Source organism: Schistocerca piceifrons, chromosome 3 (genome assembly GCF_021461385.2).
Source record: "Schistocerca piceifrons isolate TAMUIC-IGC-003096 chromosome 3, iqSchPice1.1, whole genome shotgun sequence".
Lineage (NCBI taxonomy): Eukaryota > Metazoa > Arthropoda > Insecta > Orthoptera > Acrididae > Schistocerca > Schistocerca piceifrons.
In genome coordinates this window covers 882,059,231-882,080,140 of record NC_060140.1, presented here as the reverse complement: position 1 = coordinate 882,080,140, position 20,910 = coordinate 882,059,231, and the positions used below count along the sequence as shown (strand labels likewise).

Below are 20,910 nucleotides of genomic sequence, written 5' to 3'. Positions count from 1 at the left end.
TCTGGGGAAATACAAAAGTCACAAGGACTCAGACCAGGCTGTAGAGCTGCAGGAGCGCCTTTTGAGGTCAAAAATTCCGTGACAGAAGTGGCCGTGTCCCATGGGGCGTTGTCATGAAGCAACATCCACTTGTCTGCAATATCTGATCTCACTCAATTAATCTTTCTTACTGAGCCTTTAAAGTACATCTTTGTAAAACACTGGGTTGACAATTTTTCCTGGACGACCAGATTCTTTATGCACGACACACCTAACGTCAAAAAAGCAAATAAGCATTGGTTTGCTCTTTGATGAGCTCATTCGAGCCTTTTCCGGTTGAGGAGATATATCTGTGTGTCACTCCTCACTCTGCCGCTTTGTCTGAGGATCGTACTCATAAATCCAGGATTCATCACTTGTGATCACCTGACTGAACTATTCGTTGGTAGAGCACTCGCCCGCGAAAGGCAAAGGTCCCGAGTTCAAGTCTCGGTCCGTCACACAATTTTAATCTGGCAGGAAGTTTCATATCAGCGCACACTCCGCTGTAGAGTGAAAATTTCATTCTAGAAACAACACCCAGGCTGTGGCTAAGCCATGTCTCCGCAATATCCTGCAAGGTTCGCAGGAAAGCTTGTGTGAAGTTTGTAAGGTAGGAGACAAGGTACTGGAAGAATTAAAGCTGTGAGGAGGCGGCGTGAGTCGTGCTTGGGTAGCTCAGTTGGTAGAGCACTTCACCAGAAAGGCAAAGGTCCCGAGTTCGAGTCTCGGTCCGGCACACAGTTTTAATCTGCCAGGGAGTTTCATATCAGCGCACACTCCGCTGTAGAGTGAAAATTTCATTCTTGAACCATTCGTGGTCACTGGCAGTCCTCTCAAGGACAGCAACACACACGTTTCTACGATTGCCCTTCTGTTCAGTTGTGAAGATTTTCGGCACTATTTTGGCGCAAACCTTTATCATATGCAAGTATCCGGTCAAAATTTGATGTTCGCTGAAAGTGTGTAACATATCACCCGTCATCCTTATTGTCTTCAACGTCTTCTCGAACTTCCAAAAATGATTTGTGCCACCAGCTATAAACTTGTGCTTCCATATCCCCCATAGGCTTGTTTCAACTTTTCAAGGATCACACCCTCGGATTCCTCAAGTTTAACACGAAACTTGATAGCGTAACGTTTTTCTAAGCTCTGCTGTTCGATTTTCGTAACACATAACAAAAACACAGCTCCGATAATGGCGCTCTCAAAATCACGTAATGGTATTACGAAGCTGAAGCTCTTGCTGGGCATCTGGAAGGGCTGAACACACAGGTCTACACACAGGGCGTTACCAGCTCGGTCGCAGTGCTGTCAGTCTCATTATTTTTCTCACCAGTATACCCGACACAGTGAATACACTGAGCTTTTAATTTTTAACTAATTCGTTCATTGGAAAATTGAGACGCCCACACCCTTGCCTGTCCTATGAAGCCGATAGGACACTAACCGTGGCCTCCTTTTTTTTTGTTTCAGATACGCACCCTCATTGTGGCCGGCGTGGAGACGACGGCAGCCTCCATAGGCTTCACACTGGCGCTGCTCGGGCTGCACCCAGAGTGGCAGGACGCGGCGCAGAGGCAGCTGGACGACGTGTTCGGCTCTGGAGGTGACTACCTCAGGCCAGCCACTGCGGCCGATCTCTCCCGGCTCACGGTCATAGACGCTATTGTAAAGGTATGGAATACTACAGCATCTCTGGATAGCACGCAGTTGTAGCTTTTATTTCGTTTTGCAGGCATTTACTGTGATACCACGCAGGCAGCACCACGCCCTGAGCTGTCTGACAGATTTACACTGTTTTCGGTAAAATCTTAAACATGGCAGTAGTCAGCAAGTGTAGAATTACGGATATAAGGGTAGTCATACAGCGAACCAGTTGCATGTCAAACGTTTATTCAAAACTTTAGCTAGGTTTCGACAAATCTAAACCCTCATCCCCACAAACAGGATGTTTTTCAACCAGTACAGCGTGCAGCAAAAAGAAACGTGAAAATTACATACGATGATGATGATGATGAGGTCCCATACTCCGAGGAGCGTAGGGGACGATGCGGGAGACCCGTACCTGCCGACTAGGCAAGGTCGTAGGGGGGGGGGGGGGGGGGTTGCCATTGCCTTCCTCCGACCGTAATGGGGACGAATGATGAGAATGAAGACAACACAACAACATCCAGTCATCTCGGGGCAGGAAAAATTAAAAATTCCTGATCCCGCCGGGAATCGAACCCGGGACCCCGTGCGCACGAAGAGAGAACGCTACCGCAGACCACGAGCTGCGGACTACATGCAATGGAAATATAAAATAAAACGACGTGCGACATATTGTGTGAAAAGAGAAATGAAGTCATATGGCGTAGTCAACAGTAAAAATGCATCGTGCACCATACACACAAACAGAACCAATGGGGGCCAACGACGACTAAAGAGAATCCTTCATCGTGGCAGAAGAGCAACCCTTCCGCAAACTGCTGCAGATTTCAGTAGTGGGCCATCAACAAGTCTCAGCTTGCAAACCATTCAACGAAACATCATCGATATGGCCTTTCTTGACTCGAAGGCCCACTCTTGTACCCTTGATGACTGCACGACACAAAGCTTTACGCCTGGCCTGTGCCCGTCAACACCGACAGTGTACTGTTTATGACTGAAAACATGTTGGTCGGACTAGTCTCGTTTTGAATTGTATCGAGAGGATGGACGTGTACGGGTATGAAGACAGCCTCATGTATTCGTAGACACTACATGTCAGCAGGGGACTGTTCAAGCTGGTGGAGGCTCTGTAATGGCGCAGGGCGTGTGCAGTGGGAGTAAGATGGGACCCCTGACACGTATAGAAACGACTCTTAGAGGTAATCATCCAGTCTGTTCACCTGCACCCATTCATGTCCACTGTGCATTCCAACGGACTTGGGCAATTCCAGCAGGGCAATGCGACACCCCACATGTCCAGAATTGCTACAGAGTGGCTCCAGGAACACTCTTCGGAGTTTAAGCACTTTCTCTGGCCACCAAACTCCCAAGACATGACACTGAGCATATGTGTGATGCATTCCAACGTGCTGTTCAGAAGAGATCTCCACGCCATGGTATTCTTACGGATTTATGGACAGCCCTGCGGGATTCATGGTGTCAGTTCCCTCCAGCACTACTTCAGACATTAGTAAACTCCATACCACGTCGTGTTGCGGCACTTCTGCGTGCTCTCGGGAGCCCTACACGATTTTAGGCAGGTGTCCCACTTTCTTTGGCTGTTCAGTGCACATTAAAATAATGTTACAGAAACAGAAATGTAACAAAAATTACAAAAAAGGATATAAACCTATGCAAATTGTGAACAAAAAGTAGGATAATGACAGATTGCGTATTTGAAAAAAAAATGTTGAAACAGCGCGGAAGAGCCATTATAGTTGCTATGTCAATTTAGGAACAAGCCGAATCCAATCGAAAAAGTTTGTTTTTAAGCTGAAATCGATCATTGATTGAATAAAATCCTTATAACTGAAATTGTGCTTAAAAATTTGCAGTTCCTCCAGCAAGTGCAATCTAAAACCCTTCTCCTCCCTACACAGAAGAACCACGTCTTCCAGATTCATAGGGGATTGTACACATTGTACGAGATATTCGTCATAAGTTGACCTATGAACGCTACCGTCCTCTTTACCCAATAAATGTCCTTTAACTCTAACTTTGACAGTTCTTCCTGTCTGCCCTTTATAGAAACAAGAACGATTATTAGACCTTACTTTATAGACGCTAGAATGTAGCCTTAGATTGTACATGGATCATTTTTACTTATGACGAAACCCTATGCTATAACATTTATGTGGATCATTTTACCGTTGATTAAGCCGTGTGACTTCGTTTCTCTTTTCACACATTGTGTAACACGTAAGTTTATTTTATATAATTTTGATGTTTCTTTTTGCTGCACATATAACTTCCATGTACTGGCTACAATGTATACTTTTTTAGGTGTCATTACATCTTCTGAGGAGATAGGTTTATATCTGTCGAAACCTAAGTAAAAGTTTGAGTAGATTGTTAACAAGCAACTGGTTGGCGGTGTGATCCATGTTATCCGTTACCAGCAAACCTTAAAGTTTTTACATATTTGCCCTGATCCTTAATTCTTTTCCAAATATCTCCTTGGTTTATTTTAGTGCATGCTCTACGTTCCGACTGAATAACGTAGTAGATGGCTTACAGCCCTGGCTTACTCCCTTCGTATTATTGCCTTCATTCCATGTGCTTGTACCACTACGACTACAATCCGTTTTACGTACTAGTTCTGGGCGTCTCTTTGCTTCCTGTTTTATTTCATTTCTTCTGTAAGTTTTAGAGTTTCAGGAGACGGTAATCCCGTCGACACAAGTTCTTTTGACTGACTATCCACTTTATAATTTAAAGAAAATATTAATAAGCAAAAGAGTACAAGTCGATAAGTTTGGTACGACTAAAGTTGCCAAATTCTACAACCTAATAACGGACACCAGTGATAACTGAAGAAAATTTACCCCTATGAGCTGTAATTTTACTAAGCAAAAGAGATGCACAATTAGCTTAGTGTAAAATATTTTATTAATTTTCCCGTCTTTCTAAAGAAACACATAGGCGTTTAACTCACTTATGAGAACAATTAGACATTACTACGTGATGTTAATTGTATTAGTCCAATCAAACAACATCGAATGTCGACTGTTAACAATAGAAGGCTATCGTCTACACGTAACTGCCATCTGTTCGAGCAGCAGTTAGAACAGTTGTTTAAATAAAGCAACTTTTCAAACTTCAAATTATTATTTACTGATGCGTAGACTGTCTTATTTAAGTTACTCTGACAATAGACTTAGACTGCAGTTTAAATGAGGCATCTCCACTGTTTAGTAACAAATAAGTAGTGTGATTTACAGTATCGTAGTATTAGCATTTGTAGTAATTTCGTTTATCCGTGGATCACTTTTACAAGAATTGATATTAAAATTTAAGACCAGCAAAAATAACATGATTCATGGATACAGACATTACCTACTTGCAGTGCTAGTTTGGCATGGATGGGACATATAGTCTGCTGTGTCCTTATAGTAGGATCTTCACCAGAATTTGCCTGAAGTAATTTAGGAAGTCCATGAAAATCCTAAATAAGGATGGCCAAATGAAAAATGTAGCCTCTACCTTCCCGCATACAAGGTCAGTCTGCTTAAAACAGTGTTACCTCACTCGCCTTATGCCTATACACATGCGCTTTTTCAAAGAAGTTGTTTAATAATATTGTAAGCCTGTATGAACCGCAACATAATTTCCTAGAACCTCACTCTCAGACCAGAGGTGACGCGGAATTTTTGGCCACTCGTTTCTTAGTGCACGAGCGGCTGTGTACAGAAGTGAAACGACGACGGGGTCACACTGAGATTTATCAAGTCTCTGTCACTGGAGACAGTACAGAAAGTCTGGGATGTTAGGATGCGTACAACACTATCAGCTACTACTGAACTGCCAACCACCGACAATGTTATTCCTGGGAATGTATACTTATTTGATCATGATCATGCGTAATGGAAAGGTATCCGACTGATTTTGTTTCTCTGAAGATTTCTACTGAAAGGGAGTAATAGCAGAACAAACGGGAATCGAACCAGTGATCCATTAGTTATCAGATAAACTGTAATTACTTGAAAAGAAATGGTCTCCAGCCTAATTAGGCAAAGTTGTACCAAATACTATCTCTGTTCATGAAAAAGTTTACTATTGGGATTGACCATACTTTTTGCAGATAAGATACTAAGCACTGCCGCAATTTATCAAGCAAGGTAGAATTAGTTTCTCATGAACGACACAGAAGGAATATTACCCTTTTTTGCAGCAACTGGCTCTCAATAACACTTACTTTCTGCATATTAAGGAAGAAAGCATGTCATTATTATAGATAAATAATTAGTAATTGTGGAGCAACATAAGTTTGGACAAGAGGTTCTTTTATCAGCTTAATTATTCGAAAAAAGAAGTCCTTGAAATGGCTGTCAGATAATTATATTCTCTATTCCTGTTACTATTTGCATTCTGAAGGCGCATTTGCTTCCTTATCTAGTTAGCTCAAATAGAACATGTGGTACCTGGATCTAGTATAGTTGAGCCCGTTTCTCATTACAGCACACAAAAGTCAGCTAGCTGACATGTGCACTTCATTAATGCTGTAATTGTAATATGAAACTTACATCTGGCTCAACAATTAGCAATGAGGACCAGAAACTAATGTGCCCCAGGATTTACATCAAAGCTGAATATTTTATTCACAATACAATATGAGAAAAAAAAACACCTGTACATCTGCACAATAATTAATTCTTATGTTGGCCCCTCAAAGTCTACTAGGCAGTATCTATTCATGACCACCGCCGTTTTTGCATGCAACAGTAATACTGTACAGAGATTTCAGTAAGATCAATTTTTAGCTGAATATTATAAATTTATCCAGGGAGCTGAACTATGCTGAAACTTTAATTATTTTTGTATGAAAAATACGTGGAGTCCTTTAAGAATCATGCTCAGTGAATAATAATGAAATCTGCTACTCCACAGAGTTTATTAACTGTAGTGAAAGTTTAATGAAATGGCTTTTCAGCTCAATAAAATAGGATAATCGGGAATATGGTAGCACTTGGTATACGACCCTGTCTAGGTAAACGACTAATGATAAAATATGACTGATAAACACAAAGGTATAGGGCACAAACTTAAAATTGAAAAAGAAACCGCATAAATAGACCATACAATTACCTAATACTCAACTGGAGATGAAGATAATGGCAAATTCGGTCTTCTTTACCGTCCATAAAAGGCGGCAAAAGTATCTGTGGCTCTTGCTGTTTAACTAGCTCTGGAAATTCTCTTTTTAGCAAGAGTATGCCATGAATAATAAGCCAAATTACATCCACATCTGAAGCTGTATTATACGCTCTATGATCAAACGTATCCGGACACCCCCCCTATCACATACGTTTCTCATATTAGGTGCACTGTGCTGCCACCTGCTGCCAGATATTCCATATCAGCGACCTCAGTGGTCATTAGACATAGTGAGAGAGCGGAATGGGGCGCCCCGCGGATCTCACGGACTACGAACGTGGTCAGATGATAGGGCATCACTTGTGTCATGTGTCTGTACGCGAGATTTCCACACTCCTCAACATGCCTAGGTCCACTGTTTCCGATGTGATAAAGAGGTGGAAACGTGAAGGGACACGTACAGCACAAAAGCGTACAGGCCGACCTCGTCTGTTGACTGACAGAGACCGTCGACAGTCGAAGACGGTCTTAATTTGTAATAGGCAGACATCTATCCAGAACATCACACAGGAATTCCAGACTGCATCAGGATCTGCTGCAAGTACTATGACAGGCAGGAGGTGAGAAAGCTTGCATTTCACGTTCGAGCGGCTGCTCATAAGCCAAACATCACGCCAGGAAATACCAAAGGACGCCTCGCTTGGTGGAGCGTAAACATTGGACGACTGAGCAGTGGAAAAACGTTGCGTGGAGTGACGAATCACGGTACATAATGAGACGATCCAATGGCAGGGTGTGGGTATGGTGAATGCCCGGTGAACATCTGCCAGCGTGTGTAGTGCCAACAGTGAAATTCGGAGGCGGTGGTGTTATGGTGTGGTCGTGTTTTTCATGGACTGGGCTTGCACTCCTTGTTTTTTTTTTAAGTGGCACTATCACAGCACAGGCCTACATTGTTGTTTTAAGCACCTTCTTGCTTCCCATTGTTGAAGAGCAATTCTAGGATGTCGATTGGCTCTTTCAACACGATCGAGCACCTGTTCATAATGCCAATGGTGGAGTGGTTACACGATGATAACATCCCTGTAATAAACTGGCCTGCACAGAGGGCTGATCTGAATCCTATAGAACACCTTGGGGATATTTTTGAGCGCCGACTTCGTGCCAGTCCTCACTGACCGACATCGATACCTCTCCTCAGTGAAGCACTTCGTGAAGAATCGGTTACAATTCCCCAAGAAACGTTCCACCACCTGACTGACCGTATGCCTGCGAGAGTGGAAGCTTTCATTAAAGCTAAGGGTAGGGCAACATCACATTGAATTCCAGCATTACCGATGGAGGGTGCCACGAACTTGTAAGTTATTTTCAGCTAGGTGTCCGGATACTTTTGATCTCATAGTGTATAATCTTGCAGTTCTTCTTGCCTTGTTCAGTTCAAGAGATGGGAATACTTTACCTGCTAGCCACCGACTGACTCTTATCACAAAAGAAATTTGCAATTCGACCGCCAAGTCCACCTTTTCTGTTCCTGCTAAGCCAGTGTCTTTGCAGAGGGGCTTCCCTCCGTGTTCTACGAGGGCAGTTCAATAAGTAATGCAACACATTTTTTTTCTCGACCAATTTTGGTTGAAAAAACCGGAAATTTCTTGTGGAATATTTTCAAACATTCCCGCTTCGTCTTGTATAGTTTCATTGACTTCCAACAGGTGGCAGCGCTGTACGGAGCTGTTAAAATGGCGTCTGTAACGGATGTGCGTTGCAAGCAACGGGCAGTGATCGAGTTTCTTTTGGCGGAAAACCAGGGCAACTCAGATATTCATAGGCGCTTGCAGAATGTCTACGGTGATCTGGCAGTAGACAAAAGCACGTTGAGTCGTTGGGCAAACCGTGTGTCATCATCGCCGCAAGGTCAAGCAAGACTGTCTGATCTCCCGCGTGCGGGCCGGCCGTGCACAGCTGTGACTCCTGCAATGGCGGAGCGTGCGAACACACTCGTTCGAGATGATCGACGGATCACCATCAAACAACTCAATGCTCAACTTGACATCTCTGTTGGTAGTGCTGTCACAATTGTTCACCAGTTGGGATATTCAAAGGTTTGTTCCCGCTGGGTCCCTCGTTGTCTAACCGAACACCATAAAGAGCAAAGGAGAACCATCTGTGCGGAATTGCTTGCTCGTCATGTGGCTGAGGGTGACAATTTCTTGTCAAAGATTGTTACAGGCGATGAAACATGGGTTCATCACTTCGAACCTGAAACAAAACGGCAATCAATGGAGTGGCGCCACACCCACTCCCCTACCAAGAAAAAGTTTAAAGCCATACCCTCAGCCGGTAAAGTCATGGTTACAGTCTTCTGGGACGCTGAAGGGGTTATTCTGTTCGATGTGCTTCCCCATGGTCAAACGATCAACTCTGAAGTGTATTGTGCTACTCTTCAGAAATTGAAGAAACGACTTCAGCGTGTTCGTAGGCACAAAAATCTGAACGAACTTCTCCTTCTTCATGACAACGCAAGACCTCACACAAGTCTTCGCACCCGAGAGGAGCTCACAAAACTTCAGTGGACTGTTCTTCCTCATGCACCCTACAGCCCCGATCTCGCATCGTCGGATTTCCATATGTTTGGCCCAATGAAGGACGCAATCCGTGGGAGGCACTACGCGGATGATGAAGAAGTTATTGATGCAGTACGACGTTGGCTCCGACATCGACCAGTGGAATGGTACCGTGCAGGCATACAGGCCCTCATTTCAAGGTGGCGTAAGGCCGTAGCATTGAATGGGGATTACGTTGAAAAATAGTATTGTGTAACTAAAAGATTGGAGAATAACCTGGTGTATTTCAATGCTGAATAAAACAACCCCTGTTTCAGAAAAAAATGTGTTGCATTACTTATTGAACTGCCCTCGTACATGATTACGAAGCGACAGCTCTATTCATGAGCCAGTATGGCAAGTAAAGATTCAACATTTCCATTCTTTTACACCATATTACTTTTGAAAATACATCCTTAGATTATTACGGTTACATAAATGGTCATAAATAACGAATAAAACATTTACACAGATGTTACACGAACCAGCTTGGTGATACAGAAGTCACATTGTGGAAAAAAACAGAGAAGTTATATAAGTTATATAGGCTGTATCGTTAATAGTATTAAAGATGCACATGGTGATGAAAGGAAGTGAGATTCTGGCTTGGCTTCCTGTTCTGTTTTTTATTGCTTCTTCGTGTGTCTGCAATAAAAATGCAGAAGAGCACAGGCGGTAGTTTATAAAAACACAGATGAGGCCTACTACAATCTCAAGTTAATCAAAAAGTATCCACCATAGCCAATAACCTTGTCAAGAGTCGGGAATACACACCAACATATGGTGCTATAGATCACGGACCATGGAAGTGTCAGATTCTATTGCTCCAATCGGATCCTTAGGTTCAAGTACTCGCTGCAAAGAAAGTCACGTATAAACATAGGTACATGTAGACAAATGTACGATGGAAACCAATAGCCCTAGTTCAGAGGTATGTTCAGGCAAGCAAGGTGTCCTTGGTGTACAAGCTAAACTAAAGATAATGCTCACCTACGTAGAATTTGCTGCTGGCTCTTCGTCATCCGAGGCTGCTCGATCTGGAACTCTTGCCAGTGTGGAACTCTGCTGCTGCTGATCTCTGGAACTCTGCCTTGCTTGACGTTTCAGGTCTTCTATGTACGGCATCTTGAGCTGTTTGCTTATATATGGGACATGACTGCATCGCTTTTTACCTCTAATTCCCAATCAGCGGTTTTTTGACTCGTATGACCTCTTAATGTACTGACGAAAGCGGCTTGCACTGTTAACGGCTTACAACTAATATTCATATTTACATGATTCTTCTTTTCTCGGCTGGCAACCTTTCACTATTAGATCATTACAATATTGTCAAAGTATAGTTCTGCACCGTTCATTCATTTCTGATCCCCAGTCACACGCTACACACACTATACGCATGTTGTTTCATAATGTGACACTACACACGCCGTTAGTCGATGTCAAGGCTATAGCGACTGTGTTTGGTTTCCTTTCTGTTTTCTTCAACTTCTTATTTGCTAGTCTGAAAGACTGAGTGAGCATGCCTCTATTAACAGTGAGATGTTGAGTTTAGAAAGAAAACGAAGTTTTAGTGTCATACGTTGCTTAGCTTTGGGACTAAGTTCTTCCAGAAAAGATAAAAAAGAAGGAAAAATATAGTGTGAAAGTGTTATGTGAAATGATGGATGTTTTGTAGTATTTATTTGTCCTACTTTTTTTTACCAAGCAGCTACTCCATGTAAGATACGTAATCCTTCGCTGCATAGTATGATAGAATGTTTTGATTAATAGGTAATTTTTATGAAATATGACTAAATTGTGAAAGTACTTCTGACTGCCTTTTTAAATAAATTTGTTTTAGTAATTTCTTTGATTTCTTGGTTCGAAATGGTGTTTTGAGTCTTATTTACTTTTTTATGGTAAATGTAAATTCAGTCCAAATCTTGCAGAACTTGTATCATAGACAGTAATGATCAATGTTACTTTTGATGTGCATGACTGATTGGCAAACGTACTCACATGGTGTATTCAAAATTCCCAGTGTTTTGAAACATATGTTTGCAATGAGCTCAATTAAAAGTTTTTGTTCAGATTTTGCACCCTAGTGCTCAAGAAAAGTATTCCAAAACTAAGAAGCGAGTGTACATATGAAGAGTATGTAACTAAACAACATTGGCCATCACACACTGATGACAGGACTCTAAGGACAAAACATGCTGATCACATTAAATTTGCGAGGACAATATCTTTGTATGTTCACATCACTTAAACTAAAAATCAATATGCATTGCCACAAATTTTGTGTTTGTTATGCGGTCTATAGAGATGCAATCAGCATTTAATTTAAAAATGTAATTTTCTCCTTTTCAAACCTACAAGTGTGTTACAAGACTAATTCATGCCTCAGTGTACTAATCACAATATGCAGTGTTTGAACGAAAATATGGAAACATCACGAACATGTATGCTTCAACATAAACAAAGATGCTGTAGCATAAACTAGATTGTGACATTTACGACCAAGTGGTATGTGGAGCCAATTCCTTGCAACTCAAATCTTAACAGAAACACCCAGCCAACCCAACATTAATTGCTGCTACAGTAGTGACAACTCAGACAATGAACACCCAAGACAGAACCACGTTAGGAAAGACGGGAACAGGTGCGTTCTGCTGAGCTCTGATTGTCACGTAGCAAAATTCCCTAATTTGTCGGTGCTGCAGACATACATTACCAATCTGTCTTCTTAACTGTAAGGACACAATCTGGCTGGTATACCGGAGGCGATGCCTGGTTGCTTTGGCGTCCCGTCGTGGTGATGATAATGTCGCGAGTATAGCCCGAAACAAATTATCCTGGTCTAGTTATTCCAGACTAAACACTTCCTAGCAACACAAATGCGTCTCTGAGGGAGATGAAGAAGGCTCGCTACACAATCACAGACAGTACAGTGATTGTTGATTTTAACAAGCGAAGTCACACGGTAACTCTGATAGTCAACTTTAGCCAAAACTGTTCAAGACGGACAACATAGGCCGCTTGTACGCAGAACGCTCAATTGTCAACTGTACTTGGAAAGTTACGTTGAAGTCGGAACTTCAGCAAATTCGTCAAACAGTTACAATTAAATGAAAGTATATTAGACAGCCAACGGAAGGCAGGCTGTCCAGAGCAGCGAGAGCTCAGTCTTGTAACCTACTCTGACCGAAAGGCGAGAGACGACTTTCTCAAGAGCACCCGTGCAAGCCGAACACAGAACATTCCCGCCCCCACGACAGTGGCCATGGTTAAAACGTTCCAATCAGCAAATCGAAAACCAGCGGAAAATTCCACTCTATTGCCGAAGCGCTACTATTCCACCAATGGAGATACTTAGCGCCAATTTCTGCGCCGATTTTGCTACGTCACGGAGCTATCCCCTGAGCAAGCCAATCACAGTTATGATTTTGCAGAAAACGCGGGAATTTGCCCGCCAAGACTGCCTGGTAACACAAGTCATTCCCACACCTTGCTGGTAGCCCGTCAGAAAGTGTTTTTACTAAGTTTCTGCGAAGTAATGGAATCTGTAGCCCCAGCCGTGCTCCTTCAGGCCCCTGTGGGCGTGTCGCCCCCGCTCTTATGACAATGTCGGCGTCTGGACAGCATCCACTCGACTCCCTCACACCCGCCGGCAGAACCCTTTCAAGATCAGCAGAACCCACCTGTCACCGGACCACCCGGGTGACGAGAGATGCTACGTGGGAAGTCCACGTGTGAAGGAATAGCAGCTTTTCTCTGTGTGCATTTAGAGAGGAAAATATTCATATCGTCTGAGTTCTCAATACTACCCTTGTAATGACCATACTCGGCTGTCCTTCCCCAAATCGAATTACTCAGAGTAAGATAAAAATATGAGAGGGGGCTTATGCCACGTCTCAAAGTGTAATTTTCTCCTGCTCAAATCTACAAGTGTGTTGCAAGACTAATTCATACCTCAGTGTACTAATCACAACATGCAGTGTTTGAACGAAAACATGGAAACACCACGAAAATGTATGCTTCAGCATAAACGAAGATGCTGTAGAGGCCTACTGACTAAACTGCTGAATTTCAGTATGAAAAGCACCTATGCAATGTGCTCAACATACTGCAATTGTCAGTCGTGGTCAGAACAGTGTTATGTGTAGCTGTGAGTCAGTTATATCAAAGCTAACTGAATTCGAGGGTGGGGTAATTGTTGATGCTTTCATGGTAAGTGCACCCAAAACCCAGGGAGCCGAAATGTTTGCTGTTTCAGGAGATAACTTACGGAAAATTTAAACTGTGTACAGGGAAAGCAGAAAACCCTGATCCACTATGTCATAATGTGGACGAAAGTGTGGGTTGAGTGATCGTGACAGACTGTCATTGAAGAATAGTAGTGGGATAACAGCTGCGAAAGTCACTGCAGAGTGGAACATCACACTGGCTAACCCTGTCAGTGCCAAAACAGCATGGAGGAAGCTCCACAAGCAGGGAATTGTAGAGTGAGCTGGAGTTCCAAAACCACTCATCAGTGATGCAGATACCCTTAATAGGAAAACGTGGGGCCAAACCTATAAAATCTGGACTATGGGGTGCTGGAAGAAAATAATTTGGTCGGATGGGTCTTGTTTCACGCTGTTTAAACCTTTCTGGCCAAATATGCACCTCAGAAGTGAAACGTTTGTGGAGTTCAGTGATGGTTTGGGCAGCTGTACTGTACTGCTCATCACTGATGGAGATACCCTTAACAGGAAAACGTGGGGCCAAACCTATAAAATCTGCACTATGGGGTGCTGGAAGAAAATAATCGGATGGGTCTTGTTTCACGCTGTTTAAACCTTTCTGGCCAAGTATACATCTCAGAAGTGAAACGTTTCTGGGGTTTAGTGATGGTTTGGGCAGCTGTATTGTGGTATACAATGGGCTTCACGGCTACTCTGCAAGTCGCATTATTGCCACATGTTATGTGACCACTTTGGCGTATCAGGTCCATCCTATGGCAGAAGGCTTGTTCCTCAAAGGTGAAGTGTTGTACCAAGGCTGTAGGGCCTCTGTTCACGAAGCTGGCATCGTTCAGCACTGGTTTCGTGAGCACGAGGATTAATGGTAACATCCCACCTGGCCAGCACAGTCACCAGGTCTCAATGTTATCGAGCCTTTGTGAACTGCTTTGAAGAGGAGGGTGTATGGTCACTATCCACCTCCATCATCATTACCTGAACTGGCCCCTATTTTACAGGAAGAGTGGTATATGATGCCCTCGGAAACCGTAAAGGACCTGTATGATCCATTCTGAGACGACTTCAAGATGTTTCCCTACATCGTATAATCCATAGTAGTGTCCTGAGTTTGGGTGTTACCATATACTTTGCCCAGGTTCTGTACATGTGTAGCACTGATGTAGTTTCGACAAATGAGTTACACGAATAAGATCAATTATGGGATACATATTGTGTGCTGGACTTCAGCGTCCCGTGCAAGATCTGTTCAGGAAATTCCTTACAATACGACGGTTCACATGTGCGTGTACGGCTGTTGCAGGAGTCGCTGCGGTTGTTTCCGACAGCCCCCAACATTGCGCACCTGGTGACCGAGGACACGCCGCTGTGCGATGGTCGTTACTTGGCGCCGAGGGGCTGCTGCGTGCTTGTGTCGTTCCTGCTGATGCACCGCCGACCAGACCTGTTCCCTGAGCCCGACCTGTTCGACCCCGGCCGCTTCCTGCCCGGAGGCAGCGCCACCAGCAGGCAGCCGGGCAGCTACCTGCCGTTTGGCACAGGACCTCGCAAGTGCGTGGGCGCGCGCTTCGCCGACCTGGAGATGCGGGTTGCGCTGGCTGCAGTGCTGCGCAGGTTCCGCATCCGACCCGGCTCCACCAGGCAGCAGCTGGAGCAGATTACTTACTCCATCACAGCACACCCACTCACCGGCTATCGTGTTTCTTTTGTTCCACGGGATAATGTACCAGTAGCTTCCTAGCTTGCCGTCTAAAACTGAACGTATGAACAGGATGAGTATGAAGAACCCTTGCATTTCCTGAACTGTTCAAAATACCGAAACGAGGTTTCGCCAAATTAGAGTACGAAGAGGGATTGTAATGCTATATAGTCGTGTATGTTCCCTAACCGTTTACAAAAAATGGTTCAAATGGCTCTGAGCACTATGGGATTTAACTGATGCGGTCATCAGTCCCCTAGAACTTAGAACTACTTAAACCTAACTAACCTAAGGACATCACACACATTCCTGCCCGAGGCAGGATTCGAATCTGCGACCGTAGCCGTCGCGCGGTTCCAGACTGAAGCGCCTATAACCGTTTACAAATGCACGAGTTCAGCTTTTCCTGTCCTCACTTGGGCGGTATGTGGACCGTGTGCCTCAATCTCATGTGGACCTACAGATAGTCTAGAGGGTGATAACATCATTCAGAGATCGGTAAAATCATTTGTTTTTGGTTTTTCCGACTTAAGCTTACTGCAATTTGATCAAAGAGAATTTTACTCCAGACGCCTTTCACTCTTATTTATAAAACATCTTCTGTGTTCATTCTGCAAATTGGATACATATGTTTGTACATTTTTAGTTGCTTTACATTAAAAACAGCGTTTTGTTTATAAAGTTACAGTGGAAATTACTTACAGTGTTCCAGCCTCTTCTTTACACATTCTTCAAACCACTGCTTACTCCCTTTCATTAGCAGCAGTTGATATCGAAAGACTACGTTTCACATGCACACTCGGCAATTTTTTCCCTTTGCACTTTTTCTTGTGCTGAGTGAGAACACACATAACTTCAGTTCGATCTGCAAAAGCGAGGTGAAGTGTAAATAACACAAATACAGGATGTGTAAATAACAGGCTGCAACACTGTAAGTAATTTGCGCTCCAACCTTATAGACAAAACCCTGTTTTTAATCTAAAGCAACGAAAAATATACAAACTTATATATCCAATTTGCAGAATAAGCACAGAACATGTTTTATAAATACAAGCGAAACGCGTCTGGTCTAAAATTCTCTTCAGTTAAATTTCAGTAAGCTTAAGGCGGAAAAACCAATAACAACTGATTTTAACAGCTGCTGCGGAAAATGGCCACTCAAACAAATACATTAGTGTTCGTGAATGTCACTCACTTTTGCGTCGAGTCAGATTACAGCAACGCGCAACTCCTCTTCTGCACAGCACCTGCGATTTGACTACACTCCATAGGTGCACAGCATGCTACATAACATTCTTCATTTTACGAACACACTTGCACATATTTTTAAAGTGCTTTATGCAAAGTACTCACCTACACTTCACACAGTTGCATGCACATTGATTTACTAGTGGTCACAGCAGACTATTGACTGACCATTACTGTAGGTATAAGCCCGGAATATTCTGTGATATGTATGAAAGGTTCTATTTTTTGTTACGAAAATCTTAATGTCTAATTCAGACCCGACCCAGCTGAACACACTTTCTCTGTGTGATCATATTACGAACATATTTCACATTGTCGATCTGGCAGTATCACATTGGTGCATGTATATATCTCTCACATTCTATTTATCAGACATTATAAAAGAGCACTTTTGTGAAATAAGTCAGATGCTTTACAGTGTTGGAAACCACATTAAAATACTTAACAGTAACGTCACCGTGCCTGTATGCTACAGCTGTTTGCTTGCAACTCATATGCGCTCACTATCTCTTACCTTCATCGCTAGAGCATAGTCAGAGAAAAAGCAAGAAATGCGGCGTAGATGCCCCACTACACTCATCAATGCAAGCGCATAACTATAAATATTCAAGGACAATGCTACATCTGAACAACTGTGTGCTTAGTTTCATAGTTACTGTATGAACTGAAATATTGAAGTAACTAGTGTTTTAAAATCAAACAATACACTTTCTTAGTGCTTTTCAAAAGCTTTTTGTAAGATGAATAATTACAACCATAGTAAAAACAATAATTGTTCTTTTTTATTTTAACAACAGAGATTGCATTGTAGGAGTTGCCCAGGTTACATCCAGCTTCCTCAGGAATATCTCTGGTAACTCAGAGTTTTACAGTACTTCACACAATATTTTACGCTATTTCTGAACAATAATTTTTATTTGACTGTGTTTAGTAAATCCTAGGAAACAGATGAGTGCTCTTCAGATTACGTAGTGTTGATAGCAGAGCACAAAGTATAATGATATGATCAGGTTTCACATTCCAAATTCCACCGAACTCGAAAGTCAGATCCTCGTATTTCAGTTTATTCTGAGCCACCTAAACGTTATAGATTCAGTCACCTAGACTAAGATGTTGATTGACAGGCATGACCTTTTATCTGGCTAACATGCTATGTCAGGCTTGTTAGTCACAACCATTCGGTCCATATGTACTTGTTGCTTGCACAGGGCAGAATTCCATCGTCTGGTCAACACCACTTTATGTTTGTGGTCATAACATTTGTCAGAAAGCTGTAGTACTCTTAGAGCTCTGCATGTTCACCAATGACAGTATGACCACATCCCATTGTTCTTCTTGAAATCATTCTCCGCCAAGATGGAGAAGCCTGGTAAGCCGCTTTTGTGAAGTAAACATTTCTCATCTTGCAGCACATGATGATGGTGCCTTGCACAACAGCCTTGCTTGGTGGTGTTTACAATGCTGTAGAGGATTCTGAGCACTTTGCCTCTCAATTTAGCACATTTGTCAGATTATTTTCTGAAGAATTTCATTGTCTTGATATCACAGTACTTGTCTTTTCAAAATGTTTCGAAAATTGTTAAAATAAAACATATCATTCCTTTAAAAATACCTCTTATTTGCTACAATGCCTTGGTTGACACTTGAGTTACGAGTATCCACCATAAACTATTATGACATACCCTATGCATATTATCTTTTGATAATTTATTTGTAATTCTTGAGCCAGCCGGAGTGGCCGTGCGGTTCTAGGCGCTACAGTCTGGAACCGAGCGACCGCTACGGTCGCAGGTTCGAATCCTGCCTCGGGCATGGATGTGTGTGATGTCCTTAGGTTAGTTAGATTTAATTAGTTCTAAATTCTAGGCGACTGATGACCTCAGAAGTTAAGTCGCATAGTGCTCAGAACCATTTGAACCATTTTTGTAATTCTTGAACAACATTTCGTTGTACATTATATTAAGGTTTTTATCATAATGTAATAAACAGATCATTAACAATTTTTGTAATCAATCACAATATATCCTTTCAGGTCCTATGAACATAGTACACATCTGACGTTTCAATACGAAATTAATCACATCAACCACCCTCTAGACCTGAGTATCTACTGGAGGTGGCAGACATGGTTCAAACTATTACACACACACACACACACACACACACACACACACACACACACACACACACAGTCATGGACAAGTCCCCGATTCGGATCTTTGGGGCGGGACTACCAGTGGTAGAGGTCACCATGATCGAATAACCAACGAAAGGATAATATTCTACGAGTCGGTGCACGGACTGTCAGAAGTCTGAACGTGGTAGGGAAGCTAGAAAATCTGAAAAGGGAAATGCTAATGTTCTATCTAGGTATATTTTTGGTTAGTGAAGTGAAATGAAAAGAAGTCAAAGATTTCTGGTCCTTTAATCTTCATTTGTCAGTAGGGAGATCATCATGACACTTTTTCAATTACAGGCCACATGTGTGTCTTTAATACAGTGGTTTCCATTGCCTTCTGCATCATCATGTCGTTGATTGTTGCTGATTCTTCCACTTTTGGGCGCCGTTTTCCAACCGAAGGGCAAGAGAGTGCCCTGAGCATCTGTCCTCCAGGGTGCACAGTGAAACAGAGGTAGCATTAACAAGTGTTTCTACCCAGGAGAATGTACAGCATCACAAATTTCCTATAGACCGTCAGGGCATGTGCAAATGCTACCGGTTGTGCAATGCGCTGATGCCAACAGGGCCCCCACGTGGAAATAGGCGACATCTTCTCAGAGGATCTGGCGTTCAGCTGGCTATGCATCGATGGGCATACTTGTGGTCCCCATTTTGTGCACTTTGGTGTGACACCCAGCACTAGACGTTCGATGCCAAGCAGCAATGGCCCCAGTCACCAGCTTGAAAACGACCACGTGGTACTGACGACATCTAGTTGACTACGAAGCCACGAGGGCATGTCTTCCCTAAGGGAATGTAGGCAGCATGAATTCCATCAACTGAAGTCCCTCAGAGAGCATATGCTGGCCTCACACCAGCTTATTGCAGTGGTGAAGTTTCCAAGTTCAGCAGCTTTACGCCACGACTGTGGCATGCCTTGAGCTGGAACTTGACAAGTTGATAAGTAGACAGCCAGCCAGCATACCTTCATCACCAAAGGGTTAGTCGCAGTTTCTCTGAAACTCAGCAGAGCATCGTTCTCTCCAGTTCAAGATGCAGACAGAATGGCGGCAGACTTTAATACTCTGAGCATCTAGGCTCGATTATTTATGCACTCACTGCAACGCTTTTGATGTACTGTGGGATTGAGTGAGGGGGGGGGGATGAGTGCATCTTTCCACATTCCCCAGCTTGCTCCTGGCTCCACATCAAGCGTTGGTTCTTGGTGCAGTCATACTTACAACATGTGACCTTTTGGTTGTACGCAGGTGCTCAGAGTTATAAGATGTTACTTCTCTCTTGGTCGCACTGTGTTGCAGCCCTAGCTGTGCTACGCTCTTCCCATGACCCCAGTGACACAAACATGTCTGGCTGAGGTGTTTGACGTAATGTCATAACTACTGCCCAGTGGCCTCGTTGATTAGTGGACTGGCTCTACTGCCTGATAATGACAGAAGTAAAGCTACTTGATTGAGGGATAGTGACTCCAGTCACAAGAAACAATAACAGCCGTGAGAGGTATGGGCTGATCACATACGCCTCCATATACACATCCAGTGATGCCTATCACCTGAGGATGGTACCGTAGGCATTTATTTAAAAGTTGTCATAATTTTTAAAACAATTAAAAATCCAAAGTGAGACCATACAACATCAATTTTTAAAACAGATAGGCCGTATGACTTTCAAACACACTACTGACTGGGCTTCTTTTATATAGGAGTCTTCCTACGCCCAAAGTGAGAGAGGCGGGGAAAAAATGGGCAGAGGTCGCAACCCGAGGCACCATGTCCCATTCGTACTCTCCAGGAACAAAGGAAAGCATAGGGAACGTGGAGTAGAACTCCAATGAATATAAATGATTCACTTATTTATTTTTAAATTAACAGCAATAACACCGAGAATAACAGGAAACCGGCGTCGCAAGCGGAAGGGAGCAGCAAGACATCCGACTTATTGATACTATCGATGTATAATTCTTCCAAGAAGAACATTCTGATGACCAGAGAATATATCGGTTCTAAGTGTGGAAGAGGTGGGGATCAACTCTGCATGACAGGAATCACTCCAGCTCTGGAGGGGGAGGGGGGGGATTAAGGATGACACTGCAAAGGTATGAAACCGCCTCGAAGATTAAAACTTCCTTTCTTCCAGGAGAGCTAGCTCTGCAAGTTCACA

At 43.1% G+C, this 20,910-nt stretch overlaps 1 protein-coding gene across 1 annotated transcript in view; it reads left to right on the top strand.

Moving 5' to 3' along the window:
• The window catches only part of LOC124789148 (cytochrome P450 4C1-like), a 125,633-nt gene extending 110,268 nt beyond the window's left edge, over window positions 1–15,365 (top strand). Inside the window, exons 5-6 of the mRNA XM_047256442.1 lie at window positions 1,495–1,695; window positions 14,928–15,365. Of these exons, the coding sequence (XP_047112398.1) occupies window positions 1,495–1,695; window positions 14,928–15,365 (639 nt within the window). The remainder of the gene's footprint in view (window positions 1–1,494; window positions 1,696–14,927) is intronic.
• Window positions 15,366–20,910: the final 5,545 nt, after the last annotated feature.